This window comes from Chaetomium fimeti (assembly GCF_033439085.1).
Source record: "Chaetomium fimeti strain CBS 168.71 chromosome Unknown B0H64scaffold_1, whole genome shotgun sequence".
Taxonomy (NCBI): domain Eukaryota; kingdom Fungi; phylum Ascomycota; class Sordariomycetes; order Sordariales; family Chaetomiaceae; genus Chaetomium; species Chaetomium fimeti.
In genome coordinates, this window is record NW_026944329.1 from 4,558,025 (window position 1) to 4,584,167 (window position 26,143).

At 58.8% G+C, this 26,143-nt stretch overlaps 12 protein-coding genes across 12 annotated transcripts; 7 read left to right on the plus strand and 5 right to left on the minus strand.

Moving 5' to 3' along the window:
• The first annotated feature begins 69 nt into the window (after positions 1-69).
• On the plus strand, positions 70-3,051 carry B0H64DRAFT_34493 (uncharacterized protein). Its single transcript, XM_062801303.1, has 3 exons — positions 70-203; positions 278-2,611; positions 2,718-3,051. Exons 2-3 carry the CDS (start codon positions 309-311, stop codon positions 2,881-2,883), a joined length of 2,469 nt encoding a protein of 822 aa, XP_062664781.1. The 5' UTR covers positions 70-203; positions 278-308; the 3' UTR covers positions 2,884-3,051.
• B0H64DRAFT_34501 (ribosomal protein S18) lies at positions 2,899-4,183 on the minus strand. Its single transcript, XM_062801305.1, has 3 exons — positions 3,963-4,183; positions 3,513-3,886; positions 2,899-3,415 (listed from the first exon to the last, which is right to left on the minus strand). Exons 1-3 carry the CDS (start codon positions 4,063-4,065, stop codon positions 3,182-3,184), a joined length of 711 nt encoding a protein of 236 aa, XP_062664782.1. The 5' UTR covers positions 4,066-4,183; the 3' UTR covers positions 2,899-3,181.
• Positions 4,184-4,307: 124 nt separating this feature from the next.
• B0H64DRAFT_383096 (uncharacterized protein) lies at positions 4,308-5,917 on the plus strand. The gene is made up of 8 exons (XM_062802922.1): positions 4,308-4,483; positions 4,577-4,633; positions 4,689-4,719; positions 4,812-4,835; positions 4,888-4,917; positions 4,977-5,057; positions 5,112-5,194; positions 5,247-5,917. Exons 1-8 carry the CDS (start codon positions 4,440-4,442, stop codon positions 5,446-5,448), a joined length of 552 nt encoding a protein of 183 aa, XP_062664783.1. The 5' UTR covers positions 4,308-4,439; the 3' UTR covers positions 5,449-5,917.
• A 65-nt stretch (positions 5,918-5,982) lies between these two features.
• On the minus strand, positions 5,983-6,977 carry B0H64DRAFT_438362 (protein-tyrosine phosphatase-like protein; the record flags this gene model as incomplete). The annotated part of the gene is made up of 2 exons (XM_062806336.1): positions 5,983-6,317; positions 6,458-6,977. 2 exons carry the CDS (start codon positions 6,975-6,977, stop codon positions 5,983-5,985), a joined length of 855 nt encoding a protein of 284 aa, XP_062664784.1.
• Positions 6,978-8,925: 1,948 nt separating this feature from the next.
• Positions 8,926-9,796, plus strand: B0H64DRAFT_383102 (uncharacterized protein). The gene is made up of 2 exons (XM_062802923.1): positions 8,926-9,487; positions 9,551-9,796. The coding sequence occupies exons 1-2, from the start codon at positions 9,125-9,127 to the stop codon at positions 9,614-9,616; spliced, it is 429 nt and encodes a 142-aa protein (XP_062664785.1). The 5' UTR covers positions 8,926-9,124; the 3' UTR covers positions 9,617-9,796.
• A 531-nt stretch (positions 9,797-10,327) lies between these two features.
• On the minus strand, positions 10,328-12,422 carry B0H64DRAFT_450009 (uncharacterized protein; the record flags this gene model as incomplete). The annotated part of the gene is made up of 2 exons (XM_062807112.1): positions 10,658-12,422; positions 10,328-10,591 (listed from the first exon to the last, which is right to left on the minus strand). The coding sequence occupies exons 1-2, from the start codon at positions 12,395-12,397 to the stop codon at positions 10,328-10,330; spliced, it is 2,004 nt and encodes a 667-aa protein (XP_062664786.1). The 5' UTR covers positions 12,398-12,422.
• A 1,766-nt stretch (positions 12,423-14,188) lies between these two features.
• Positions 14,189-15,930, plus strand: B0H64DRAFT_422033 (uncharacterized protein). The gene is made up of 2 exons (XM_062805549.1): positions 14,189-14,792; positions 14,845-15,930. The coding sequence occupies exons 1-2, from the start codon at positions 14,553-14,555 to the stop codon at positions 15,751-15,753; spliced, it is 1,149 nt and encodes a 382-aa protein (XP_062664787.1). The 5' UTR covers positions 14,189-14,552; the 3' UTR covers positions 15,754-15,930.
• A 1,218-nt stretch (positions 15,931-17,148) lies between these two features.
• Positions 17,149-18,849, plus strand: B0H64DRAFT_438366 (acyltransferase family-domain-containing protein; the record flags this gene model as incomplete). The annotated part of the gene is made up of 1 exon (XM_062806337.1): positions 17,149-18,849. One exon carries the CDS (start codon positions 17,149-17,151, stop codon positions 18,847-18,849), a length of 1,701 nt encoding a protein of 566 aa, XP_062664788.1.
• A 280-nt stretch (positions 18,850-19,129) lies between these two features.
• Positions 19,130-20,207, minus strand: B0H64DRAFT_438367 (uncharacterized protein; the record flags this gene model as incomplete). Its single annotated transcript, XM_062806338.1, has 2 exons — positions 19,130-20,098; positions 20,187-20,207. The coding sequence occupies 2 exons, from the start codon at positions 20,205-20,207 to the stop codon at positions 19,130-19,132; spliced, it is 990 nt and encodes a 329-aa protein (XP_062664789.1).
• Positions 20,208-20,548: 341 nt separating this feature from the next.
• On the plus strand, positions 20,549-21,386 carry B0H64DRAFT_450018 (ribosomal protein L17; the record flags this gene model as incomplete). The annotated part of the gene is made up of 2 exons (XM_062807113.1): positions 20,549-20,928; positions 21,021-21,386. The coding sequence occupies exons 1-2, from the start codon at positions 20,713-20,715 to the stop codon at positions 21,384-21,386; spliced, it is 582 nt and encodes a 193-aa protein (XP_062664790.1). The 5' UTR covers positions 20,549-20,712.
• A 41-nt stretch (positions 21,387-21,427) lies between these two features.
• Positions 21,428-23,996, minus strand: B0H64DRAFT_383111 (U3 small nucleolar RNA-associated protein 25). The gene is made up of 3 exons (XM_062802924.1): positions 23,739-23,996; positions 22,966-23,682; positions 21,428-22,917 (listed from the first exon to the last, which is right to left on the minus strand). Exons 1-3 carry the CDS (start codon positions 23,912-23,914, stop codon positions 21,615-21,617), a joined length of 2,196 nt encoding a protein of 731 aa, XP_062664791.1. The 5' UTR covers positions 23,915-23,996; the 3' UTR covers positions 21,428-21,614.
• Positions 23,997-24,131: 135 nt separating this feature from the next.
• On the plus strand, positions 24,132-26,022 carry B0H64DRAFT_383113 (eukaryotic translation initiation factor 3 subunit F). The gene is made up of 2 exons (XM_062802925.1): positions 24,132-24,487; positions 24,617-26,022. Exons 1-2 carry the CDS (start codon positions 24,383-24,385, stop codon positions 25,586-25,588), a joined length of 1,077 nt encoding a protein of 358 aa, XP_062664792.1. The 5' UTR covers positions 24,132-24,382; the 3' UTR covers positions 25,589-26,022.
• The last annotated feature ends 121 nt before the right edge of the window (positions 26,023-26,143 follow it).

The following is a 26,143-nucleotide window of genomic DNA, read 5'->3' on the forward strand; positions in this document are numbered from 1 at the left end:
GCTTGTGAGTGCGATGGAAACCGCTGCACCAGCTCCATTGAGGGGCCTGCTCACCCACCACCGCCCCACAGCAGCTCCCGGCAGCAAATTGAGGTCATCCGTCTGCTCCTCAAAAGCCGGGTTGAAAGTTGACGTCGCCGCATCAAGACCGTCGCTTCAACTGTGCCATTGCACCGCAATTGGACGTCTCCCAACATGCGCAGGTACGGCGAATTACAGAGCACAATGGACAGGCATTCCCGTAATTTATAACCGGCTAACGATATGACAATATCAGGACTTGCCCGGCATAGACTCTATATCCCACCATGCGGTCGCATTTGACGCGCAATGTGTACCTCCGACTGCTGGCCAGCCATGGCTTGCTACGCCAGTGCCCCTCCGCCCTCCCAGGCCGCTGTTTTGCCGTCTCATCCCGCGCCGCCCCCTCTCCGCTGCTAGCCCGCCGCCAGCCCCGCAGGACCTTCTTCGGCATCTTCCAGAAGCCACCGCGGATGCTGAAGGAACCCGAGCTAGAACCCGGTTACGATGTGCTACTACACTACAGGAGTTTGGAGTCGGAGAATGCACGTCCACCGGCACGGGAGGACCTACTGAAGGGCTGGAGACAGTTCATCCAATACAAGAGGAAGAGCCATCTCAGATCGCTGAACCCAACACAGGCCTTCCTCGCCCTACGGCTACTTCACCATCTGGTGACGACGAGCCCCGAGACGGAGGGCCAGGGCGAGGATCTCAGCTTCACAGACCTCCGGGCTGCCTTGTGGGTCACGGCAACGAAGCCGCCAAAAGGCACCACCGAGCACCACCTCGAACTCGCGACGCTGCTATATGGGGAAATCGAGCGGAGGATACAGAACATGCGGGAGCTTGGCATTGACGAGGAGGTGATCAAGGAGGCAGTCGGAGGAAAGGACGGTGGCGACTTTGAACTATTCCTCATGGCACTCACACAATACGGCGGCGCGCTGGAGGCCGTGGGACACTTGGCCGAGTTTAGGACCAGGCTGGCGGCGAAGGGAGACAAGTCGGTCGCCCGGGTGCGAGTCCTGTGGACCCTTGTGTTGCGCGGTCTCGCCAAGGAGGGTCGGGAGGCCGAGCTGCTGGCCGAATGGGGGAAGGCTGAGGAGGCCAAGGTCGAATACATGCCGCCAGTCCACGAGATTATGACGACCTTCTACGCGACGCGGGACAGGGTTGCCGAGACAAAACAGTGGTTTGAGAAGCCCGTCCACGCCAACTGGCTACGGAGTCCAAAAGTATATATGGAGGTGGTGCGGTTTGCGCTCCGAAACGGAGAGCAGGAATGGCTGCAGCCCATCTTTGAAGAGTTGATAAACTGCAACCCCCAGAAGGAATGGTGGGACGTCATCTTCCAGTGGGCCGTGCTGGTCATGGACAAGGGCGCCGAGGACATCAAGCAGATGATGCAGGTCATGATGGCACAGGCCGGGGGCAAGGAGGGAACGGAGGGCGTAAGACCGGACGCGGCCACGATCGATGCCCTCATCACGGCAGCCATTGAAAAACAAAATCCGTACCTCGCCGAGCGGTTCCTCTCCCTCGGTTCCGAGCTCAAGATCCGCCCCCGAGCATCCACCTACATCCTCCAGATGGACTACCGGCTCGACGCCAAAGACTTCAGCGGCGTACAAGTCATCTACGACAAGCTCCTCAAGGGCGAAGTCACCGTCCGCCAGGACGAAGACCTCCCCGTCCTCAACAAATACCTCCGCGCCCTCTGCGCCATGCCCGAACCCGACCTCGGCCGCATCCTCGACATCACGGCGGACCTCGAACAGCGCCACGCAACGCTGGAACCCGAAACGGTCGTCTCCCTCTGCATGATCTTTTTGCACAACGACAACCAGTACGACGTGATCGACACCCTCTCCCTGCACACCATCTCCTACAGCCTCGAAGAGCGCGCCCAAGTCCGCCGCGCCTTCGTCGAGTACTGCCTCGACCGGCGCGTCAGCACGGCGCGCGTGTGGGACTGCTACTCGCTCCTGCGGCAATTCTTCCCCGAAACCGAGCCCGACGAGCGCGTCCGCCTCATGGACGCCTTCTTCGCGCGCAACCGGCCCGACATGGCCTGCTACATCTTCGGCCACATGCGGTCGCAGGACAGCCTAGCCCAACGCCCCACGGCCGACATGTACGTGCGCTGCCTGGAAGGTCTCGGCCGGCACCCGGAGCCGGGGCCCGGCGGCGACGGCGAGGGCGAGTCCCTGCGCATGGTCCACAACATGCTCAAAATGGACACCACGGTGCAGATGGACACGCGCCTGTACAACGCCCTCATGATCGCCTACGCCGCCTGCGGCGAGCCCGACGTCGCCGTCGAGTTCTGGCGCGACATCACCGACTCGGCCGAGGGTCCCTCGTACGCCAGCCTGGCTATCATGTTTTGGGCGTGTGAGTTGCTGCCCTTTGGCGACCGCACCGCGAGGGGCGTCTGGCAGAAGATTCAGCGCATGGATCTCGAGGTGCCGCCGGATGTGTTTTGGGCTTATTGTGGTGCTATTGCGGGGAGTGGGCACCTCGAGGAGGTGATTCGGTTGATAAGGGGGATGGATGCCAGTGTGGGGTATGGGCCGGGGATGATGACGTGAGTTCTTTTTTCTTTTTTCTTTGACACCCTCCCCTCTTTTTATCCCCCCCACCTCTCGGCCTAGGGTGCTTCGGCCGTGAGACCAGAATGCTAACGCCTACAGACTCGGCGTTACGTATAATGCCCTGCCAGGCTCGGACAGAAAGGAGCAGTTCGAAGCCTGGGCGACGGCTGAGTACCCGGAAATTTGGGCGCAGCTGGAAAAGAAGGGGCGAACCGAGACGCTCAGGGGCACCAAGTTCAACATTGTCAGGGATATGAAAGCATAAGCAGTCTGTCTGTACTGTGTAAGTCGGTGGTGGTGTGCCAGTGGCGTTGGTGGTGGGTCGATGTTCAGTATCGATCCGGCTGTAAAATTTGTACAATGTATAAGAACGTCTATACATAAAATGGCGCCGTGCCGTGCCATGGATGGGCTCTGGCCATGCCCACAGTTTGGTTACGTCCATGGTATCGTACAAATACAGGTCTTCTGGTGGGTTTTGGCATGGCACCTTCCTACACCCCAGCTCCTCGCCGCTCCCTACGGCCTAGTCTGTCTTGCTAGCCTATCCCTCTACACCCCGCTCATAGTCTGTTCTGCGACGGGTCTGCCGGCGTCGGGATGGCGGCGGTCGGCATGCCGTGGCGGCGCAGGCGCAGGATCTCGGGGTGCCTGTGCACACTCGGGTGCAGGCCCATGCCGATGGCCCGCCGCACGGCCTTGGCGATCTTGCGCTGGTTGACGGGCCGCAACCCGGTGTCGGTCGAGTGCCTGATGCGGCCCATCGGGGTCATGAACTCGGAGATGAGGGAGAAGTTCTGCTAGCTATTAGTCTTTTGCGTCTAGCGTCTAGTGTTGATCGCCCGCCCTCCGGGGGTGGGGGTGGTGGAGGAGGGAGGGGCATGGGCAACGCACCCGGTAGTTGTCCAGCGGACTGAAGCCCAGGATGTCGACCATATCTTTGTTGGGCGGCCGCCCCTGGCGCCACTTGCTCATCTCGGCGGGCTTCATGTCGCGCGGGGAGTAGACCTCGCCGGTCCGCCAGCGGCGCGGCATCTGGCGCACGTAGCTCTCGGTGGTGAGGTTCTGGCGCATGTCCTTGATGTGGGCCTGCGTCCCGTGCTGCTCCATCACCCGGCGCTGCTCCTCCATCGACAGCGGGCCGCCCCGTTCCATGCCGGCGGTGAGCAGCCCGTGGAGGGCCTCGTTCGGGTTCGAGTCCGAGCTCGACCGGAGGCCCTTTGGCCGCATGACCGGCTTCGACGGGCCATCACTGAAGATGTCGCGGACTGTGAGAGATAGGGCGTGTTAGAAATGAATATGAGGGACGGAGGGGACGGAGGGGAGGGAGGGAGAGTAACGGACCGGCTACCACGGGCGTCGTCGAGAAGGCTCGTGGTTGTTGATGTTGCGCCAGGCTGGATTGGCATTGGCGCACGGCCGAGGAGAGCCATTGCCTGCACGACATGGTTGCTGTGATTTCTCTGGATATGTGTCTCCTCCACCTCTTCTCGCGATGTCGAACTGCTTCGTGATCCTTGCGGTTGATGGTCTGGGCGCTTTTTGGCGGAATATTCTTTTGGCACGCCCGCATTGGCTGGCAGCGGCAAGTGGGATGCCTGTCTTGGCGTCCAGTTTGCTGTGGGGCTGCTTCGTTTGAGTTAAGTGCCAAGCGGCGAACTCAATGTGGGGCAGGGATTCTTGTTCAGCAAAAATTCGAGATTGTCGCTATCAACAGTCAAGACAACAACCAATTCAACCGAGTGCAATCATCGATCCTCCGTGAAATATCACGATCTTGACACCTCCTGAGATTGGCAAATTCCTCATAAAGTCGCTACGATGCCGCGGAAACTCAAGTTTCATGAGCAGAAGCTCCTTAAGAAGTGCGTGGGTTGAGATGCCAACGGGCTCTTTAATACATGATCAAAATATCATCAGAATAATTCATCGAAAAGCTAACGATGAAATGCGGTCAGGCACGACTTCATCAACTACAAACAAGACAACAACCACCGAGACCATGATGTTGCCAGGTGAGAATTACGCCCTTCCATGCTCTCTCTCGTTACCATGGCTAACCCAAACCAGACGGTATATGATACAGAAGCCAGAAGACTATGTACGTTCGGCTTCATCGCCCACAAAGTGTCCGACTACTTCGTCACGAAGAAAAGGCCTTTTTTCGAGCTCACGATTGCTGACCCCAAATAGCACAAGTACAACAGGATGTGTGGTGTAAGTGACCCTGTCGAGTTTTGCCAGACCCACCCACTGACCTCTCGATTAGTCCCTCCGGCAACTAGCACATCGTCTCAGTGTATGTTTGTTGCGTATCTCGTCAGACAGGAGGACCGCCTCGTTCTAACTCGTCGCCAGCTCCTTCCCCCAGACAGCGAGGTCAGGAGGAAACACGAAACATTGCTCCTAGACAAGCTCTACGACATGGGCATCCTTTCCGTATGTGTCTAGCATGCAAGTTCCCGCCGGCATTTTCCTAACATGTTACCGTAGTCCAAGTCAAAGCTCTCTCAGGTCGAGCACAACGTCACAGTGTCTGCCTTTGCGCGGCGGCGTTTACCCGTGGTCATGACACGGTATTATTATCCAGTACCGTCGCACCAGTTCAAACCGCTAACTAGAGAACAGCCTGCGCATGGCAGAAACCGTCCAGGCCGCCACAAAGCTCATTGAGCAGGGGCATGTCCGAGTCGGCGTGGAAGAAGTCCGGGACTCCGCCTTCCTTGTGACGCGGAGCATGGAGGACTTCGTCACCTGGACCGTCGGCAGCAAGATCAAGCAGAACATCATGAAGTACCGCGACAAGGTGGACGACTTTGAGCTTCTCTGATAGGTCCTATCTTGACCCGAAGCTCGAGCGGTTGCTTTTAGCGAAACCGCGACAAACCTCGCCGGGATTGTGCTATGGGCCTGGTCCATAACCTCGGAAAAGAGGGCAGCGACCCCTCCGCGCGATACCTAACGACGTACGGTTGAAGGATTATACTATAATCGATGTAGCACACGGTCCCGCCGAGGTTAAGGTGCAAGGAAGGGTGGATCCCACACGCCGTTGGCATCTTTAACCCGGATTTCCGAAGGCTGGCATCAGGGGCCACGGATTCCCCGGGTAGCCATTATGGAACGCTGGAGGGACTAGCCGTGGGCGCCCAGCGAGGCATCGATCGACCTTAGCCACAGTACAGGATACGTATGGTCGTGTGGAGTTAATGTGTGGCCGGGCTTATTCTGGGAGGATTCTGGGAGGTAGTCAAGTTGAGAGCATTGCAGCTTTGCAGTAACGTTGATACAACACAATTTGGCTTTACAATCATGATAGGCCTTTGGGGGGTCGAATTTCTAAAACTCTAGCCAACAAAGACGCTCAGTTCTGCACCATGAGGTTGCTCCTGATCTTAGCGACCTCCTCCTCTGAGAACCCCAGCGTGCCCGTGACATAGCCCTCAAACCCGCCGTACTCGGCATCGACAGCCTTGGCAAAGGCCTTCCAGCAGCTAGCCTTGAGGTTAGCCAAGTTCCGGAAGCCAGGCGCGGCCATGTCGACGTTCATCTGCCCCTTGCCGAGAGACGCCAGCAGCTTCTCGCGCGCCGGCTCGATCCCGACACGCGACAGGATGTAGTCGAAGGCGATCAGCTCCTCGCTCGCGCCCGCGAGCGTCAGCAACAGCCCCGCCACGACACCGGTCCGGTCACGCCCAGCTACCACCACCAGTCAGTCAGTCAGTCGCTCAGTCAGTCAGTCAGTCACTCACTCACTCCCTCCCTCACTCATTCCACACCCCAATCCCCCCTCACACACAGAGAGAGAGGGGAAAAGAGAGAGACAGAAACAAACTCACCATTACAATGAAACAACACCGCCTCCTCCCCCCTCCCATCCCTCACCTGCTCCAACACCCCCCTAATCCCCGCCTCATACAGCCTCAACACATCCACATACGCCCTCGCAATCCCCCTCTCCCCCTCCCCCTCCTCATACAACTCCATATCCACAACCCCCCCCTCCCCCGGCGCCAACCAAACCATCTCCACCCCTTCCACCGCCGGATCCGGCCTCCGCTCGTGCTCGGCCGCCGAGCGCAGGTCAAAGACCTTCCTGATGCGCAGGGGCGGCCCCGCGAGCGCGGCGGCGCCCGCGGGGGAGATGCCGGCGAGGAAACCGCCCGTGCGGTAGATTAACCCGGGGCGGATGGGCGAGCCGGGGAGCAGGCCGAGGTCGCGGGTGTTGAAGGTGTCGGGGATGGGGACGAAAGGGGGGGTGGTGTAGATGCCGGCTAGGGAGGCCGGGGGGAGGGGGGTGAAGGCGTCTGTTTGGGCGAGGGTGAGGAGGTGGTGGGGGAGGGTGGGGGTGGTGGACATGGTGGTGGTTGGTTTGGGTTGGTTTGGGTTGGTGGGCTTGAGGCGGTTTGGGGGGTTGGAGGTGCAGTCGCGGGATAGGGGTGAATAGGCCGGTTCTTTCGTTTTCTCTCTATATATATTCAGAAGCTGCACCGCCTGCTGGTTGACGCGTCAGGCTCGGCTGGAACTCGGGAATAACCTCGGACGGTCGGTGGAAGCGGTAAAGGAGCAAGTAATCCCCTGTCTAAGCCTAGACTCTATGTTAGATACGATATACGGCTGCGCGGTAGCAGCATTAGAAATCCTTCCCCGCAGCGCCCCAACCCCGCGTTCCCTTTCGTGTTGATTCTAGGCCTACCATGCAAGGGCAAGGCACAAAACGGGTATGCCGAGTTGCCGTCCGAAGCTTAATTGTGCAGACCACAAACGCAGGCACACGTGTAACATTTCCCATTTTGGATGCCTTCCTGACATGTTTCGGGTCAGGATACTCCCCGGCGGGCACCCGGAGGAACTCTCTTCGACCTCACGAGTTGCAGAGCCTCAAATAACTTGCACATGAGGGACGGTGTAGATTCGGCATGACTGTTACTCCGTTTAGGCCACCGGAGCGTCCGAAGAACTGTCGGCAACCCGTGGCTGCTCGTTCATTCTGGACGAGGCGTGCCATCGGAACCACCTGCTCCTGCGGGCTTCTCGGTCCTCTTGCCTGGGACAAACGGAGGCATCTGCAGTAGCGGGTCGCATATCGTCGTCTGTGTGGGGGGCAGTGTGGAAAGGGTGAATGTCGAGGGCAGGGCGGACTTAGTTGACGGTGTTGTGGCCATGGTGTTGGTGGGCGGAAACACCCACGAACCCAGCATCAACACCACCATCCGCCCGTCTATGATATCTCGGCCCTATTCCCAACCGCTATCCTGCAGATACCGCATTAGGCGGTCTCGGTTTAGCCGTATCAGCGGTGGTCGGCCGGTCCAGTGGAAGGTTGTCGAGAGAAGGGCGATGCGTCACCGACAGTTGCTTCAACGCTCGCAGGTACGGGTCCTCCGTGGTACCGTCGTACGAGGCACTTTCCTAGGTTGCCATCTTGTCGATGTCGTTCCAATCCGTGCACACGGTGGAAGAGCAGCGTTTGGGCACAGGGGCTGCTGCGCTGATCCCGGGCTTCTGGAAGAGGACTTGGGACTTGTCCTTCTGCTTCCGGGCGTGGATTGGTAGGAAAACGGCTCCTCCTAAGAGTTTGACGTGGGCGGTACTGGGCGAGGGGATGGAGCCCACACACTATGAGAGAGAGGAAAACACACCTAGGACAATAGGGCGCGAGCCTAGGGAAGTATATTTATCAGATCAGGTTAAGTTCAGGGAAACCTAGGGTTTTACTAATAATAACGATCAGATTAAGTATTAGTTTGCTACCTAGGATGACTGCGGGATATCAGAGTACTACCTAGGTAATGCAGACATTGGAACCCGAATCTACTGGAACCCACCTAGGCGAGGAAGTACCACTTAGCACCCATACGTTTTCGAGAGGGAAGGAGTGAGGTTTGCAAAGCCGTTCAAGTCAGAAGCCGGGCAGGTGGAGCCATGGAAAAGAGCATCATGGAAAGAGCAATCCGATACCACCCATGGAGGTTTCCAGGTTGAGTTCAGCTACCTATCATCAGTCCCCAGCCCAGTCCTCAACCCTCAGCCACCTGTTCATCGACCCGCTCATATCCCACATCTGACGGACGCCTAGAAAGCCTAAGTAAGTAGTTGGCAAATGTGAAGGATGAAGTGTCACTAGCAAATCGGTACCTCAACGGCCACCAATGCTTGTGACGTCATATTTTCTCGGTCGTCCTCAGCGGTTGCTCATTGGTGCGCGGGCGACGTATCGCCAAGTTGGGTAGGGTTACATTTGAAGTTGCAACACCATCACTGCCAGTCTTTTGAGTGTGATGTCATGGTTGACGTTGCCAAAATAGAATATCAAGATCCCGATGAATTTATCAAAGATGTAAGGTGTATATAAGTTGAGGTTTAATTCCAATTTCTACCTTTTCTAGTCATCATACAATTCAAACACAAACCAACTCACAATTCACACCCTGACTTGTATTTCCAAGTCGACTTACAACAACCACTTATACCGACGACAACCAATCACAACACCAACCACCAAAATGCATCACTTCTCCCGCCGCGGCCCCGTCACCACAACCACCACCCGGCCCCACCATAGTATCGGAGGCGGTCTCTTCTCGCGCCGCCACGCCGGCCACCACACGACCACCGTCCCAGCCACCACCACCCGCACCCATCGCCGGGGAGGCCGCGGTATGGGCATGAGCATGGGAGGAAGCCGCATAAAGGCCGGAGGTCTCTTCTCCAGCGGCCGTCGCCGCCAGCACCACCACCACACCACCGCCGCGCCCATGACAACCACACACCATCACCACCAAAAGAGGCACGCCTCCATTGGCGACAAGATCAGTGGTGCGCTGCTGCGGCTTAAGGGGAGTCTGACTGGGCGCCCGGGGCAGAAGGTACGTTTCTTGGACGGGTTAAACGGGCGAGGTGGGAGCGGAGGCTAACATTATTGATGATAGGGTGCTGGCACAAGAAGGATGCATGGGACCGACGGCCGCGGGGTGCGTCGTCGGCGCTTTTTTTAAGCGGCCACCTGGGGGGGGATGGGCAACCAAGCTGGCATTGCCCGCCAACTTGTTAATGTATAATGAGTTGTAATATTATGGTCACGATAGGGAAGAGGGATGGTGTTTGCCCTTGTCACTGTACATCACATTACACACGAGATACCCCTGGAGTAGTAAGAATGCAGACTTGTCCATATATATTGAGCCAGCAAAGAGCGGAAGTGAAGAGGGCCCATCGGGCTGTATTAAACATTAACGTAGAAGAAAAACAGGCATCCTGTCGTAAGTCATACCGCATCTCATCGTAGCGCCCTATGCGCATCGTATCGTCGTCTTCCAAGTATAAACCCACAGTAAAAACAAATAAACAACCCGCATCCCAGCCCACCGTAAACATGCAACCAGGGTATCACTTAGCCGGCATCTGCCTTACACAAGGAAAAAGAAAGGAAACAACAACAAAGGAGGAAATATAAACTTGACCTTTCCAGGACGCAGACTTCCCCACGGAGAAAAAGAGAGAGAAAATCACCCCCCACCTCCGCAAACCTCGTCCCCTCCCCATTCGGATCCTCTTGCCCCGTCGCCAGGGCAAAAAGAGAAAGAAAACACCGAACCCGAAAGAAAAGAAGAAAAAAGAAGGGGTTTCCCCCACCACAACTCCCACCCGCCGCCCCCAAAACAAGCCGCCGGCGGCTACAGCGCCCCGAACATCATCGCCTTCCCCTCCTAGCCACCCTTCTCGCCCTCGGAGGCCGGCCGACTCCAGACGAGCGGGTCCAACCCGGCCTCCGAGGCACCGCCCTCCGCCGTGGCACCGGCACCCTCCTCGCCAACACCAACACTCGCCGAGGCGGAACCGCCAAACGTCCCCCTTCCGAGCGAGAACGGGCCGGCCGCAACCAAGCCCGCGCCGGCCGCGTCGGGGGCAGACACCTCCCCCGCATCCGCCTCCGCGGTGCCCATACACGGGAACCGGTCCCGCAGCTGCCGCTCCAGCGCGGCGAGGTCGTCCGGCCCGGGCGTTGGGTGGCGCTTCTAGCGCCCACCGGCACCGACACCGGCGGCGTGCCCGCCGCCAAACCCAAACCCCAGCATCCCGCCGCGTCGCTCCCACGCCCGCCGCTCCCTCTCCCCTTCGTCATCGTCGCCCTCCTCCTCCTCCTCCCACCACCCCTCCGCCGCTCTTCCAGTCCCCCTCTGCACCTCCTCCTCTTCCTCTTCCACCTCCTCTTCCTCCCACCACTCCTTCGTCTCCCCCTCCCGCCTCGGCCCCTGCTCCTCCCACCACACCCCCTCCTTCTCCTCCTCTGGCCAAACCCACGCACGCGGGTGCAGACGAGGCGCCAGCGCAAACCGCGGGACCGCAGCCACGACCCCGGTCCCGGTAACAGCGGCAGTGGTGTTGGCGTTGGCGGTGGAGGCGGTGGTGGTGGGTGTGGTGGTGAGGGCGGTGTGCCCCCCCGCGTCTTCGTCCGGGCCCGCGTCGGCACAAGGGCGGGGCTGTCTTTGGTCGGGACGGCCGCCAGACGCCATGTCCGGGTGGGAAGAGCTGCGCGACTGTCTGGATGCGCGCGTGCTGCCGGGTGTAGCAGCAATAGGGGGGGTAGTGGGTGCCGGTGCGGGTGTGGTGGCGATGGTTGGGTTGGTGGGGGTGGTGGGTGGCTGTGTCGGGTTTTCTTGGACACTGACGACGCCGCGAGGGGAAAAAGGGATGCCAGGGTTGCGCAGCGGCGTGGACGAGTCTGACGGGGGGTCCGGCAGGAGTGAGTCATGGTTGCTGGCCATGATCCGGTCGGTTTTGAACGGGTCGGGCATGGCGGCCCGGGAGAGGAGAGTGCCCTCGGACTTGGTGGCGCGGAGGCGGGTCTCAAACGCTGTGGGCGTTCGAGTCGCCTCGCGCGGTGACTCCGAGAAGGGGTCCTCGGCGGACGACGGCAGCGGCGGGGCGGAGGCGGAATGGCCGCTGAACCGGGGGATGTCCCCGAGCACCCACAGCGCCTTCTCCCGCTTCTGTAGGTTGACTCGTTCGTTCTGGCGGAGGCGAGGGCTTGGGACACGTGTGATGCGTCCAGGGGGAGGCAGCGGGTCCAGGCTCACGATGTGCCGGATCTGGTGCGTCTTGGGGGCTTCCCGCGGCTTGCTCTTGGAGAACAAGTGGACGGGAAAACTGGGAGACCTGAGCTTTTTGAAGAAGCCCTTCTTCCGCAACCACGCGAACTTGGACCCCCCGCCTGGGGCTGCCTCGGTCTCTGGCTTCAGCGCTTTGCTGGCAGCCAGCATCTTCTCGACCTTTGCCATGACTTCTCTCCCTTGTGGGGTATACGGGTTGCCATCGTAGCGCAAAGCCAGGGGGCCACCGTGGTTGGCCGTTGCGGCCGGCATTGTCGACGAGCTTGTGAGGCCCGTCGGATGCATTCGGAGAGGGTCGACCGCCACATGGAATGCGTCCGCCGGTCCCGTCAGCGATAGGGGGATGTTTCTGGGACCGAATGCTATGCGAGCTTGGGAAGAACTGCGCCGATGGGGACCGGTGCGCTGGTTGGTCGGCCGCGGGGATCGTGGGACCTCGAGAAAGTTGCCACTGGAGAGGAGAAGAGAGGGAGGTCTCCGGGCCAGACGACGGGAAGCTGGGGGAATCTCATCGTCATCCTGGTTGCTAGCTGGCCGAACAACAATCTGCGGGACTGCGGCCTCGGTTTCAGGACTGCCTGAGTTATGGCTTGACGTGCCTGTGGTTGATCGGATGCTCGCGTCGGCCGTCTCATTGCCGGTCTGCTGGCTTTTGGAGTCGGACATGGTTCCTTGAATACGGAGATCGGGGGGAACGAGTCGGATCATCGGCTCCAATTGTTGAGAATCGCGCCGAAACCCGGACGAGTGTCACTTGGATCTCGCTGAGATCGGAGATTTCGCCGACTTCTGATGAGATCTCGCTGGTCTCGAGATATTGTGCGGATGCGGAGGAAGACTTTGCTCCTGTTGGTAGGCTCAACTGATGTGCAAAGAATTCGCTGATGTGTGAACTTTTCGCTGATGTTGTGGGAAAGTGGGTGAATGTTAGGGAAAGAGGTCCAGGGTAAGAAGAAAGAGGTTATTACCAGCGCATAAACAGCCTCGAATGATTGATTCATCACGCGAGGAATAAGTGATCGCGGTTCAGAAATAAGAAAGAGTACCAGTTCCAGCAAGTTGGACTCGTGAGGGTACTGAGTGCTTGATATGGTGGTTTACTGAAGGAGAAGAGTGCGATTTGGTTTTGGTGGTACTGGCAGCGATTGTGGAAGGCATGGTGGTGGTTGACCTCTGAGTGGTCTAGCCTGTGGGCGATTCGGATGGAATTGCTGACCTCGGCGGCCACGAGCGGAAGCCAAAAAGCTCGGAGGCCGGCAGAGGTTGAGGGAGACCCGCTTTCCCGGAGCGATGACCGGTTGACAGCATCGGTCTGGCCGGCACCTCAGGTGGGCTGGGCTTTTGGGACTTCCAGGCTAGGTAGGTTCACAGCACTGGAACCAGACATCGCTCACTACAGCCTGTGAACTTTCCCACATCAGCTAAGCACGACTCTTATAGCCTCCTGGAAGATAGTTGGACTGCGAATTGACTGATAACACTTCCTTTTCCCATTTGTGATCCCGCCTCAAGACTCAACCCTTCAACCATGTTTAGGCACCTAGTGAAGTGGGATCTGCAACCGAGAGGCGAAATGCACACAAGAACTATTATGCGAGTGACTAATGCCAAACACAACCACCTCCTGGAAGCCTGTGTGATGGGCCCGGGGGTGTAAGTGAGAGAGTCGGGCAGCTTTGATGGAGAAACTCACGAGATTGAAAAGCTGGCATCATTCCAGGCTGGTTTGTGGGATTGGGCAATTTTGATTGGTGATTAACACAACACAATGAGATGGTTGCGGAAGGAGGCTCTGATCCGTGCTTTCTTTCATGAATGAATATTGACCTGTGAAGCGTGAGGTTGTGGTTGCTCTCAGGCAAGAACCACCTGCTGGGCTTGAGAGCACAACATCAATATCCATTACTAGCATTGCGCTTTGTCCTGAGATGTTTATGATAAACTATGTTAACTTTAAGGCTATAAAATCTATCCTTATAAGTTGAGATTGACCCTACCGGTGTTTGCAGGCTCGGGGTGAACCAGACTGAATTGGCATGAACCAGCCCCTGAAGATGCATGTTAGTAAACAATCTTTCTACACCAGGGCAACGAACTTACTCTGGGCTGGACTTAACACATCACCTTTAGTTTCATAGTCACAATTGTAAAAAGGATAAATTGTATGTATCCGTGTAACTTCAAAAATTTGAAGCATTACAATCGCATATCAATTTTCCCATGCAAAGCATTCCATCGAGATAAATTTCACAATGTCGTCGATGTCTGGGGCAAAAGGGTGTGCCTGCCAAGGAGGCTTGGTGTTGCCCACACCCCTGACTGATCACATCAGCAGCGGTGTCGATGGCCCTTTGAAATGTCAGGGTCCTGATTGGCGAATGCGAGTGCGTATTCGTAAAACCGAAAGTTGTCAAAGTGGGTCACCCCGCAAACTGCCGAGGCCGGCTGGGGACAATTGTCACCTTTTTCGGCTTCGCTCTTCGCGTTGAACGGGTTGCTCGAAAGTTAATTCAAAGAGGCGAACTTCTAACAATTCCAAAGATTTCTAGTCAATAATTCGTTCCTTTACTCCGGATGATATAGGCACCAATTGTGCCACCGTTGGAGTAGTCCTTTGCTAAAAGCAACCTCTTCGAAGAGTGCCTCATTGCGCAATCCCACAGCCAAGTACATCACGGACGGTCATCCGCCGGCATCTGCGAGATTTCTCCGGCTCCGTCTTCCCTCAAATTCGACCGGTTTACGAACACGTTGTCGGCCGACTCTCTCTCGGCACCTACCTTTCCACGCCCTTCCGAAATCCCCTCGCACTTCAAACAACATGTCGTTCTCTAGCCTCGTCCAAGACATGTCGCTGCGCGACTCGGGCGCACCAAGAAGGCGCGGCGAGGCCTCGGTGTCGACGGTCGACGACCGCGCGTCCCGCATCTCGACGGCAAAGTCATACACGAGCACGGCCGCTACGAGCGTGAGCATCTCGGGGGACATCAGCAGCCAGCTCCACGCCGGCTATAGCCACCCGCTCGCGAGGTCATGGCAAGCCGAGCGGCAACTCACCAAGGTGGGCAGTACCGGCCACATCGTTTCAGTTATTGCGCTAACGTGGCCTGCAGTCAATGCTCATCTACCCTCTGTTCGTCTCGGACCAGGATGACGAGGAGGTTCTTATTCCTTCCCTACCGGGCCAATGCCGCCGCGGAATCGACAGGTTGATACCCTTCCTCGAGCCGCTCGTGCACAAGGGACTGCGGTCCGTCATCCTCTTCGGCGTACCGGTGGCGCCGGGGGTGAAGGACGCCTTGGGAACGGCGGCCGACGACCCGGAGGGCCCGGTAATCCGTAGCATCCGGCTCCTGCGACAGCGGTTCCCGCACCTGTACATCGTCTGCGACGTCTGCCTCTGCGAGTACACATCCCACGGGCACTGCGGCATTCTCCGCGACGACGGGAGCCTCAACAACCAACTCTCGGTCGACCGCATCTCGGACGTCGCCATCGCGTACGCGCGCGCCGGCGCGCACTGCGTCGCGCCGTCCGACATGAACGACGGCCGGATCCGCGCCATCAAGCTCAAGCTGATCGAGGAAGGGATCGCACACAACACCACACTCATGTCCTACGCGGCCAAGTTCTCGGGGTGCCTGTACGGACCGTTCCGCGACGCGGCGGGCTCGGTGCCGTCGTTCGGCGACCGCAAGTGCTACCAGCTCCCCCCCGGCGGCCGTGGTTTGGCGCGCCGCGCCATCGTGCGCGACATCAACGAGGGCGCCGACATCATCATGGTCAAGCCCGCGGGCCAGTACCTCGACATCATCGCCGACGCCAAGGAGCTCGGCAAGGACCTGCCCATCGCCGCGTACCAGGTCAGCGGCGAGTTCGCCATGATCCACGCCGCTGCCAAGGCCGGCGTGTTTGACCTCAAGGCGATGGCGTTTGAGAGCACCGAGGGTATTCTCAGGGCGGGTGCGACTATCATCGTCAGCTACTTTGTGCCGGAGTTTTTGGACTGGCTGTCCGACTGATGGGTTTGGGTTGATGGCGGGCGTGGTGTTTGGGCGTTTTGGGGTCGGATGCAAGGCTGTGTATATGGTTTCCCCGTATATGTGTTATAGAAATGACTCTCCGCTAGACCACACTGGCCAGATGGGCCGGCCGGTTGTGCATACATTTTATTTATATTTGTATCTCCTATTCGTCCCTCTCTGGCCCTCATTGGGGACTGCGGCGCACCGCGTGGTGATGAAACCCCCAAGATGTGGCCGCGAAAAGGCGGCCGTTTCTCCTCTCGGTCGTTTTTGAACATTAGATGAGCCAGCAGCGGCGACTGTAGCTGTAGTACACAGCCCTGATTTCCATCGATTTCCTTGCTCCCAAGCAGATCCTGAAACGGTAATCGTCTAGAAGGCTTTTAAGCAGCCGGGAGCAACCCGAGCCGCAAATGCTTTGGAACGCGATCATGGGAAACCGAGCAGGGGTAAGTGGGCCATCTCATTGAAGCCAAGGCCAAGTGGGCCCAATTCCTGCTTGGTCCAACACACAACTCCCCGTCTTGAGAACAGCGTCAACCACGGCGGCCTTTGGCTCGACCTTAAACGCCTCCTGCGCCGCTGCGGATAAGCCGGGGCCGGGAATGCACCGATATCGTTACGGGGCACAGCTGGGCTGGGATGAGCGTGAGGGTACCCAGTGTACCATGTGTGCACCAGGGAATGCAAAAAAAGGAAACAAGTCACGTTAGAGCCATCCTCGAAGTGTCTGAAGGTGCCTCTTGATATGGCAACGATTGCCATCGCACTTTGGCTATGGCCTACCTCCGGGCTTCCCTCTTTTCATTTTGATTGATATTCGGCCGCCATGGAACTGGACCACCCCTGGCCGGGCCGGAGAGACGGCCGACATCTGTGGCACCGCGCTTCAGATTGCCCCGGAATTCCGCAGGCCGTCTCGGAGACCTCGGACGGTCATGCAAAGCGGAGGTGCCATTCCAGGGGGTTCTTTTTGGTGAGAGGTGTGCCGTTGGGGCATAGCCAGTTGGACCATTTGTTGGCAATTCGTTTAGTTTTCTGTTCTGTCTTTGCTAACCTGAACCCTTTTCAACCTTCCCGAGAACAGACTGTCAGGCTAAAGCATTCCGAGTGCCTCGGGTTTGTTCTTGTGTGGTCCGTATCAAGTTCTAGGTCGTGTAAACACAACAACACGACGATCTAACCCACATGGCCCTGGGTTGGCCGCCTCCCCAGACCATCTCTCTTCGTCTCTTCCCTTCTCTCTGTTGCGGGGAGGTCTAGTTGCGGACCACCAATTCCCTCAACTTTATTTCCTCCAGTATCCCCCGTTTCCTTTTTTGGGTCCCTTTCCGAGATCTGAATGACCAAATTAAACCTTCATTCCTTATTTTCATATCGCCCCTCGAAGCTATGAACGAACATGGCGCCTCCATCTGCGGTCTCGCCTATGGGGAGGAGAAATCGACCCTCCTCAATGACAAACCCCTACTCGACATCGAAGACGATGCCAGATACGCAGACCTGACCTCCCGCTTTTCAGCCACCACCTACCACCCCCGACAATGGACGACGACAACACTCCCCTCTCGCGCCGCCCACCGGGCAGTAACCCACCTACCCGGCCTCCTCCGCCGCACTCTCTTTTTCCTCCTCCCCAGCTTTATCCAACCACTCCTCTCCCACCGTCACCACCACCACCACAACCCGCCTCTCCCCCCTCGCCCGGCCCCGAAACAACCCAGCCCAACAGCCTACCTCGACGGCATGCGCGGCCTCGCCGCCCTGATAGTCTTCTTCTGCCACCTCCTCTACACTAGCTTCGCCATCGCCCCCGGCTACGGCGCCACCCCTATTAACAACCCCAACCCCAACTCCCCCGCCGAAAACCAAGCCCAAAACCACCACCACAACCACATCCCCCTCCTCCCCTTCCTCCGCCTGCTCTTCTCCGGCCCCCCCATGGTCTGCACCTTCTTCGTCATCTCGGGCTACGCACTCAGCCTGCGGCCCCTCACGCGCGCGGGTGCCCACGACCCATCCGCCGCCACCGCCGTCGTGTCCTCCCTCGTCTTCCGCCGCGCCGTGCGCCTGTTCGCGCCGGCCGCCGCGTCGACGGGGCTAGTGGTGGTGTTGGTGGCGACCGGGGTGTATGATGCGACGAGGGGGGTGGCGGGGGATGCGGGGCTGTTGAGGAATTTGAGGGAGCCGCATTTTGGGTGGGAGGGGGGGAGCTTGGGGGGGTTGGTGGCCGAGTGGGGGAGGCACATGTTTCGGTTTGTGCACGTGTGGGATTGGACGCTGTTTGGGGGGAGTACGGGGTTGGATGTGCATCTGTGGACGATCCCGGTCGAGTTTCGGTGCTCGATGGTGTTGTTTCTGACGTTGGTTGGGACGGTGAGGCTGAAGAGGGGGTGGCGGCTGGGTGTGGTTGGGGGGTTGGTCGTGTTTGTGTACTTGAGTAAGAGGTGGGAGATGGTGTTGTTCTATGCGGGGATGGTGCTGGCCGACTTGGATGTTGCTCGGGGAGCGCATGGGAGCGCGGGGCCGGCCCTGCCTGCGCCGGGACTGATGTCGGGCTCGAGCAGCCGGGCTAGCTCGCCGTCGCCGTCGTCGCCGAAACGGCGGACGGCTAGGCGTGCGATATGGACGGCTCTCAGCGTTGTCGGGCTGTTCCTTATGTCTCAGCCCGATGAGCGTGGAGCTGACACCCCCGGCTGGGTGTTTCTCACGAGCTTGATACCCAAGTGGTGGACGGACGAGCACCGGTACTGGCAGAGCGCTGGCGCTATCTTGTTTGTGCTCGCGGTGGGGAGGTTAAAGGGGTGGCAGCGTTTCTTCAACCTGCCTGTGGTGCAGTACTTTGGCAAGATTAGCTATGCCATCTACTTGATGCATGGCCCGGTGATACACACGGCGGGGTACGCCATCGAAGCATGGGCGTGGGGGCTGACGGGGACTGAAGGAAGGCAGTATGAAGCTGGCTTTGCGCTGGCGTCGCTATTCGTGGTGCCGCTGGTCATCTGGGTGTCGGATGTGTTTTGGCGGGCTGTCGATGCCCCTATTGTGAAGTTCGCGAAGTGGTTGGAAGCAACGTGCTCGATATCTGATTAGATTTTGTTAATGGGAGGGTTTCTCAGTCAATGAGACTTAGCAGAGACCGCTATTGGATTTAAAATGATGCTCCACCTACTGTGACCAGACCATATCTTGTCGCTCTTACCGCCGTCTCGAAGCATAAGACTGGTTGGTGTATTGTGCTGACCTCCCGTCTGATCCTCCACATTGTCTGTCCCCTGGTATTCTGCATCACCCCCATGGGTCTAGTCAACGCTATATGCAACGATGCGTTGCCACTTTGATTATTTTAATTATACACTCTCAACGAGCCTGGCTATCCCCTCCTCAATTGCGAGTTGTTTTTCTTCTCCGCCGGGGAATACCTCTCCTTCAAGACCTCGTCCACACTCCTTTTCAGCTGCTCCTCCCGCCGAGCGCTGTCATACCTCTCCGCGAGCGCCTTCTCAATGTCCGACATGTGCAGCAACTTCGCGTCTACCTTTGCCTCAGCCCTCTCTTCCGCCAGATGAGCAGCCGCCTTCGTCCTCTCCACCATATCATGCGCCTTTTCCACCCCCCTCCCAACCGCCCCCCTAGCCTCATGCACCCCCGTCGCCACGACCTCCCTGGCCTCAGCCACGACTTCCTTCGCCTCATCCCGCATCGCCTTCGCAACCACAACCGAGGTATCCCCCGCCCGATGCAGCGCGTCACTCACCTTGTGCTGCCCCACCCCCTCATGCTGCTGCAGCAGATTTTGCTGCTGCTGCACCCCACCCCCAACCCCAGTTTCCCCAAACCTAGCGCCCCCAACCTGCTGCTGCCCCTCCCGCGGCGCAGGCGCGGTCGGAGCCGGTGACGGCACAAACACGACCTCCTCGACCTGCACGGGCTCGCGCGAGAGGCGCACGCCAAACAGTCCCGCGACGCCGTCCTCGGCGCGCTCCCTCGCGCGCGCCCAGTCCTTGCCCTGCGCCCAGTGCACGGCGGCCAGCACCTCGCTGTTCCACCTGGTCTTGGCGGCGTCGACGAACGACGCGCCGGGGCCGATGCCGGTGTGGTGTTGTTGGTGTTGGTGCTGTTGCTCGAGGGTGGCGCGCGGCCGGTAGGTGCCGTCGGGCAGGGCGGCGGATGCGTTGCGTCGCCGTGCTGCGCGCGGGAGGGTCGTGTCGACGTCGGGCGGGATGAGGATGTCGAGGGTCGAGGCTTGGGATCGGAGCACGGCGGATTGGGCTTGGCGGTTGTGGGAGTGGGTGAGGAGGGCGAGGTAGGTGAGGGAGAGGGTTAGCGTTACGCCGCCTGCCTGTTGGAGAGGTTAGTTAGTAAGTTTAGCGGGGTGGGTGTTGAGGCTTGGATGGAGGGAAAGGTCGACAGGTGGGAGGGTTGCATACGAAGCCGGCGGCGAAACCCATGGTTTCTTCCCTATTTTCTTGGTGGGGGTTTGAGCTAATTGATCGTGGTGATTTTGGCGCTTGAAATACGGATGGGTGAGGCCAATCGGCCCAGTGTGTGTTACGGCCCTTTCCTTAGTCCTGGCCAAAGCCCCAATGGCTTTGCCGTGATGTTGCGCCTGGAAATGGGCGGACCGTCGTTGGTGACGTCGGCAGGTCCGTTTTGGAAGCTGAAATCGAAAACGGATCACAGCCCGGGTGCCCGGCGGGTGTTCCTGGCACGCACCATCCCCGATTTGGTGGGGCCGGCGATCTGGACTTGCAGTGGCCCGTGCTGCCGGTACGCTGCCGTGACAGGGACCAAAAAATTCAAGGTGCTTCTGAGCCCAGCAATCGCGGGACAACCCGACTCGACTCGACGACAGCTTCACTCAAGCCAACCCCCCCTCGCTCCACACCGTTCTTCGACCGAACCTGGACCCGACCGAACTCTAATTACAACAACCCCCCTCCTCAATAGCCCACCATGGCGGGTGGTCACATGAAATACCGACAACTGTCGCGCGACTCAGCACATCGCCAAGCCCTCCTCCGCAACTTGGTCACATCACTGATCAAGAACGAGGCTATCCATACAACATGGCCTAAGGCGAAGGAGGCCCAGAGGCTAGCAGAGAAGCTCATCACACACGCCAAGAAGAACGACGAGGTCGCACGGAGGAAAGCACAGGCAATTCTCTACGTTCGTCTCCCCCCACCTCTTCCACACCCCCCACTACAACGCACTACCACCACCACCCCAACCTCTCCCCTTACTAACATCCCAAAACACAGACCCCCCACGAACTCCTCCCCAAGCTCTTCGGCGAGATCCGCGAGCGGTACGCGGAGCGGCCCGGCGGGTACACGCGGGTGCTGCGGACGGAGCCCAAGGACCGGTACGACCAGGCGCCCTCGGCGATCCTGGAGCTGGTGGACGGGCCCAAGGACATGCGGTTCGCCATGACGGCGGCGGCGGTGGCGCGGGACCGCGCCCTCGGCAAGCGCCACTCCGACCTGACCCAGAAGAACATCGCCAAGGTGACGCGGTACCGCCGCGAGGGCCGCGACGCCTTCGAGGACATGGTGGGGAGGGTGGAGGGGATGGGGTTGCAGGAGAAAGAGCAAGAGCAACAGGGGGGAAATGGGAATGGGAATTAGGAGAGGGGAGGGGGATGGGGAGGGGAATAGGGAGGGAGGGAAAGGGGTAGTTGGGAAGAGGTGTGTTGTGGTACTGGGTAGGATCGGAGGGTACCCCTCACACATATAAGAGCTGTACGTCATGAATTGATGTAAGATATGGGAGCATGGTACTTTTGCTGTATTACTCGGCATGCGTTGGTTGGTAAACGCGACATCAAAACAAACTATGGAACATAAATCGGCCCTCTACACAAAATCAAAGGTATCCCCCTGGTCGTGGATCATCTTGCCGACCCTCGACGTCCCGACAATCCGCTCCAGCTTCATCACATCATACTTGGAAAACATCACCCTCACCACCCCCTGTCCGTGCTCCACCAGTAGCGACTGTTCGCTCTTCTGCAGATACCCGCCCGCGATCTCCTGGTAAAAGAGCGGATTGTCCGGCAGCGCGTACATGACCACGCGCTTGACCCCCTTAATCTGGTAGCGCCTGAAGTGGTGCGCGCGCTCCGTGTACAGCAGCACCTTGTGGCGACCATTGAGGAAGTGGGAGCGCGCGCGCGACGCCTCGGGCACGTCGGCGTACTCGGAGATGGTGCCGAACGAGACGTTCTCGACGGCCGGGCTGTTGGCGAAGTAGTTGCGCACGCGCACAAAGTCGAGGTACGACGGGATGAAGACGAGCGTGCCCGCCGCGTCCCGCCCCCGGTGCCGCGCCAGCATCGGCACGATCGCCTTGGTGAAGTAGGCGAACCGCGCGTCCGGGTCCGCCGCGATCGACGCCGCGTCGAACCGGCTGAACGTCTGCCGCGCCTTGACAGGTAGGTACTGGATCGTGCCCGTCGACTCCTGCTGTAGGCGGGCTTTTCCCGCCCAGTTGTGGCAGTGCGTCCGCAGCAGCTCGGCCAGCTCGGGCGTGTTGAAGGCGCTGAAGATGGCCGTCTGCCGGAAGTGCTTGGCCTGGTCGTCCAGGTACCAGCTGCGGACGCGGCTGAAATCGCAGCCGTGCGCGTCCTTGGGTTGGATGTTGAGATGCTCGAAGATGAACTCTACGTGCTCCCAGTTTTGCATGAGCAGGGCGTCGGCTTGATCGACGATGACAAGCTCGATGGAGCTGAGGAAGTCGAAGTCCAGTTTCTTCTCCTCTTCGGAACCGATGGCCATGCGGAGACCGAGCGGGCTGGCGAAGATGATGTCTGAGTTGTAGAACTGTGAAAAGTACTTGATTGTCTTGCGCGTAAACTTCATGCCTAGCCGGAACATGTCGTCGTCGCTACCCGAAAAGAGGTCCTTGAAGTCGTCGGGCTTGTCATTGGAGAATTTGGATTGCTTGTCGATGTAGCCGTCTTCGAACCGCTTTCGGTTTTCCTGCTGGTCTGGCTCGCAGATGGAGACGATCATGTCGACCATCTTGACGCACGATTGCCTCGTCGGAAGGAGCATCAGCACCTTGGGTCGTGTGAAGCCTTGGTCTCTCAGCTCCAGATCCTCGTTGCCGTCCGCCCTGGAAAGCCTGGCGTTATTCTTGACGATTCGGTCACGGGTCCTACTAAGGGTTAGCGAAAAGCTATGTCAATGTTGTTAGGCCACCCACTTGAAGACGTGGTTAAGGGCATGCAGTGAGGCCATCCGCCTGATTCCCTGTGACCCCGCGACCGTCCGGTTGCAGTAGAGCATATCCTGGTAGTTAAAGAGCAGCGGCGCTATTGTCTGCTCAGCCTGGTCAAACTTGGGATGTTTGGGAGCCATGGCCTCTTGTAGTCTCTTCTTGAGTTTGAGGTCCGAAATGCCCGATACTGGTGCTGGAAGTGGTTTTGTTGCCGTATCCCCAGCGTCGGGAGCGTTGAAGAAGATCCTCGTCGATTTGGCTGCTATCCGTTCCATGCGCCACTTGTTCCCCTGGATGGCTTCCAGTCGTGGCCGCAGTTCGTCTTCTTTGGGGTCCGCAAAGTGCACCTCGAACGGGTCGGAGATGTCCAGGTCGTCGTCCTCGTCGAATAGATCCTCTGGTGCCACGTTTGTCGGGTCCTCTTCTGGCTCCTCAACAAAGTCAACATCCCGCTCCTCTCCATCCTCCTCGTCGTCGGCGGCTTCTAATGCCGCTTCCGGTTTTGCGTCTGGGTCCTCTGCTGAAGCGTGATCCAGTTTCCGCCGCTTCGCCTTCGGGGCGCTCTCCACGAGACTTCGCATGAGACTCAGGTAAGGTTGAGCGGACTGAGCCTCCTCCTCATCCTCCTCGTCAGAGTCCACCTCCATGACATCTGATTCATCCTCGGAAGGGCTCTCGCTCTCCTCCTCACTCTCGGATTCACTGTTTGGTCAGCGCCAGGAGCACAGCGACGGGCATCTCACGGAGGCCATACATACTCCTTTTCTTCTAGCCGTTTATCATCGAATCGGGCACTCCGAGGTTGTTGCGCCACTGTCCTTCCCCTTCCTCGTCCTCCTCTCCCTCGAGATGACCCCCTTCCCCTGCTCCCTCCGCGACTGGGTCCTCCTCGGCTGGAGCCCCCGCGAAATCCAGCACGGCCACCTGGTGCCATCTTAGAACCGATATTAAAATTGCCGCAATATCGCAAGCGATTTGTGCTCCTGATGGTTGACGTAGTGAGCGCAAGCCTCTTGAAAAAAAGTTGTATGAAATTGAAACATTTCAGCCTTGTCAGTCCGACAACCACTCAAAATCAGTTGCCAAGAATCGTATCCTTGTCCCCTGGTCTAATCTGACCGCAGCCTTGCACGCCACTTTGTATGGCGGGGCTTATCTTAGCGCGCACAACCAGGTCCCCCACCCGCTACAAAACCAAAAAATTCGAGGTGCAACGCCCGGATCGAGCTTGAAGAAAAGAAAGGCTCCGGTTTGCCTGCGACGACTTTCCCCGATCCTCCGCGACCCGCCCAACTCCCTTGTTCCTACCCCATCAGCTTCCTCCAATTTTCTACGACCGGGGAACCACACCACACCCACCTCGCAGCACTTCAGGAACAGGACAGGAAGGAAATCCGACAATATGGCTGTTGAACAAGAGCACTTCGTCCACCTCGCCAGGCCCCTAGCGCCTACGTCCATGGGTTTTACCGGTAGTGCCCCGCTTACCGTCAACGTCCAGCCCCAAGTATGCCCGCCCACCCCTCTTCATCCACCCGCAACCCATATCCGACATCTCCCTTCCTATATAAGAGGAATCTTGTTGTATGAATTCGGTACTTGGAATCAAGACATTGACAATGTTCTCCCTCGCTAGGCCGTATTCTCCGTCATCGACCACGCCGTCCGCCGCGACACCCGCGACACACAGTCGACACGAGTGATCGGCGCCCTCGTCGGCACCCGCAGCGAAGATGGCAGCGAGGTGGAGGTGCGGAGCACCTTTGCGATCCCGCACACGGAGAACGAGGACCAGGTCGAGGTCGACGTGGAGTACCAAAAGAACATGCTGGCGCTGACGCTCAAGGCGTCGCCGCGCGAGACCCTTCTCGGGTGGTACACGACCTCGCACGAGCTCAACAGCTTCTCGGCCCTCATCCAGAACTTCTTCGCCTCGCCCGAGACGGGCACCTTCCCGCACCCGGCCGTGCACCTGACCATCTCGACGGAGCCCGGCGCGCCCATCGCCACCAAGACGTACATCTCGGCGCCCGTGGCCGTGTCGCCCGACCGCGCCGCCGAGTCGTGCCTCTTCATCGAGGTGCCGCACAAGCTGCTCTTCAGCGACGCGGAGCGCGCCGCGCTGGGCACGGCGTCGGCGGCGGCCGAGACGGAGGCGCGCTCGGCGCCCGTCATCTCCGACATCGAGACGCTCGCCCAGTCGCTCGAGTCCGTGTCGGACCTGCTCGAGCGCGTCTCGGGCTTCGTCGGCGAGGTGCTCGACGAGGAGCGCGACGGCAGCCACGCGCTGGGCCAGTACCTGATGAACGCCCTCTCGCTGGCGCCCAAGGTCTCGAGCACCCAGATCGAGGCCGACTTCAACAACCACGTCCAGGACGTGCTCATGGTCAGCTACCTGGCCAACACCATCCGCACCCAGATCGACCTGGCCCAGCGCCTGGCCACCGCGAACCTGGTGGGCGGCGACAAGGAGGGCGGCGAGAAGGGCAAGGAGGGCGAGGAAGGTGGCGGCCGCCCCGGGAGGGGAGGCAAGCGGGGCGGCCGGGGCGGTGGTGGACAGCGCGGGGAACCGAGGGAGCCGAGGGAGCCGAGGGAGCCTAACGAGTAGAAAGGGGGAGAAGATGAATACTACGAATGAAGAAAAGAGTAAGCGGGTTTCTTCAGGGCGGAAATTCTCTTGTTATTCACAACATATCCCATCATCTTCGTCTGTCTCACTCGATCCGCCTGTTGGGTTTGGTTTCGTGCAAACAGGAAGGGTCTTGGGGCTGGGGATCAGAATAGGGAGGACATTCCGCTCGAAATGACAGCGTGGGCAGCTAGACGGCGGTATTGAGTATATGTTGTAGGGGAGGGAGCACACCATTCCGAGATAAACCGTCTCTAGGTGGCGTTAAGTCTCTGGAGATACTGGCTGGCTCTACACGCTAAACAAAAAATGGGATGCCATGGCGTTGGGCGGCAGGCAGTCGTAGCATAGAAACGGCTAAGGACAATATGAGATTCGATCACGGAACAAAGCAGATGACATTTCCTCTTTGATTTTATTCTGCACATCTATAAAGTCTGGTTAGTGGTGATGCCGTCGTGGCCAGAAATTTTATGTCGCCTCATTAATCTTTGTGGTGTCACATTTCGTCGACCCCAACCCCATGCAATTGTC

Excerpts from the sequence above, each read along its gene's own strand:
- B0H64DRAFT_34493 (XM_062801303.1), top strand. The coding sequence starts at position 309 with ATGCGGTCGCATTTGACGCGCAATGTGTACCTCCGACTGCTGGCCAGC. Across the intron at positions 2,612-2,717 it reads TATGGGCCGGGGATGATGAC|ACTCGGCGTTACGTATAATG; the intron begins GTGAGTTCTTTT and ends TAACGCCTACAG.
- B0H64DRAFT_383113 (XM_062802925.1), top strand. The coding sequence starts at position 24,383 with ATGGCTGTTGAACAAGAGCACTTCGTCCACCTCGCCAGGCCCCTAGCG. Across the intron at positions 24,488-24,616 it reads CCGTCAACGTCCAGCCCCAA|GCCGTATTCTCCGTCATCGA; the intron begins GTATGCCCGCCC and ends CTCCCTCGCTAG.
- B0H64DRAFT_383096 (XM_062802922.1), top strand. The coding sequence starts at position 4,440 with ATGCCGCGGAAACTCAAGTTTCATGAGCAGAAGCTCCTTAAGAA. Across the intron at positions 4,836-4,887 it reads AGTACAACAGGATGTGTGGT|TCCCTCCGGCAACTAGCACA; the intron begins GTAAGTGACCCT and ends CCTCTCGATTAG. Across the intron at positions 5,058-5,111 it reads ACGACATGGGCATCCTTTCC|TCCAAGTCAAAGCTCTCTCA; the intron begins GTATGTGTCTAG and ends ATGTTACCGTAG.
- B0H64DRAFT_383102 (XM_062802923.1), top strand. The coding sequence starts at position 9,125 with ATGCATCACTTCTCCCGCCGCGGCCCCGTCACCACAACCACCACCCGG. Across the intron at positions 9,488-9,550 it reads CTGGGCGCCCGGGGCAGAAG|GGTGCTGGCACAAGAAGGAT; the intron begins GTACGTTTCTTG and ends TATTGATGATAG.
- B0H64DRAFT_34501 (XM_062801305.1), bottom strand. The coding sequence starts at position 4,065 with ATGTCGTGCAGGCAATGGCTCTCCTCGGCCGTGCGCCAATGCCAATCC. Across the intron at positions 3,887-3,962 it reads GACGACGCCCGTGGTAGCCG|TCCGCGACATCTTCAGTGAT; the intron begins GTCCGTTACTCT and ends TATCTCTCACAG. Across the intron at positions 3,416-3,512 it reads GTCCGCTGGACAACTACCGG|AACTTCTCCCTCATCTCCGA; the intron begins GTGCGTTGCCCA and ends AATAGCTAGCAG.
- B0H64DRAFT_422033 (XM_062805549.1), top strand. The coding sequence starts at position 14,553 with ATGTCGTTCTCTAGCCTCGTCCAAGACATGTCGCTGCGCGACTCGGGC. Across the intron at positions 14,793-14,844 it reads CCGAGCGGCAACTCACCAAG|TCAATGCTCATCTACCCTCT; the intron begins GTGGGCAGTACC and ends CGTGGCCTGCAG.
- B0H64DRAFT_383111 (XM_062802924.1), bottom strand. The coding sequence starts at position 23,914 with ATGGCACCAGGTGGCCGTGCTGGATTTCGCGGGGGCTCCAGCCGAGGA. Across the intron at positions 23,683-23,738 it reads AAACGGCTAGAAGAAAAGGA|TGAATCCGAGAGTGAGGAGG; the intron begins GTATGTATGGCC and ends CTGACCAAACAG. Across the intron at positions 22,918-22,965 it reads GCCCTTAACCACGTCTTCAA|GACCCGTGACCGAATCGTCA; the intron begins GTGGGTGGCCTA and ends AACCCTTAGTAG.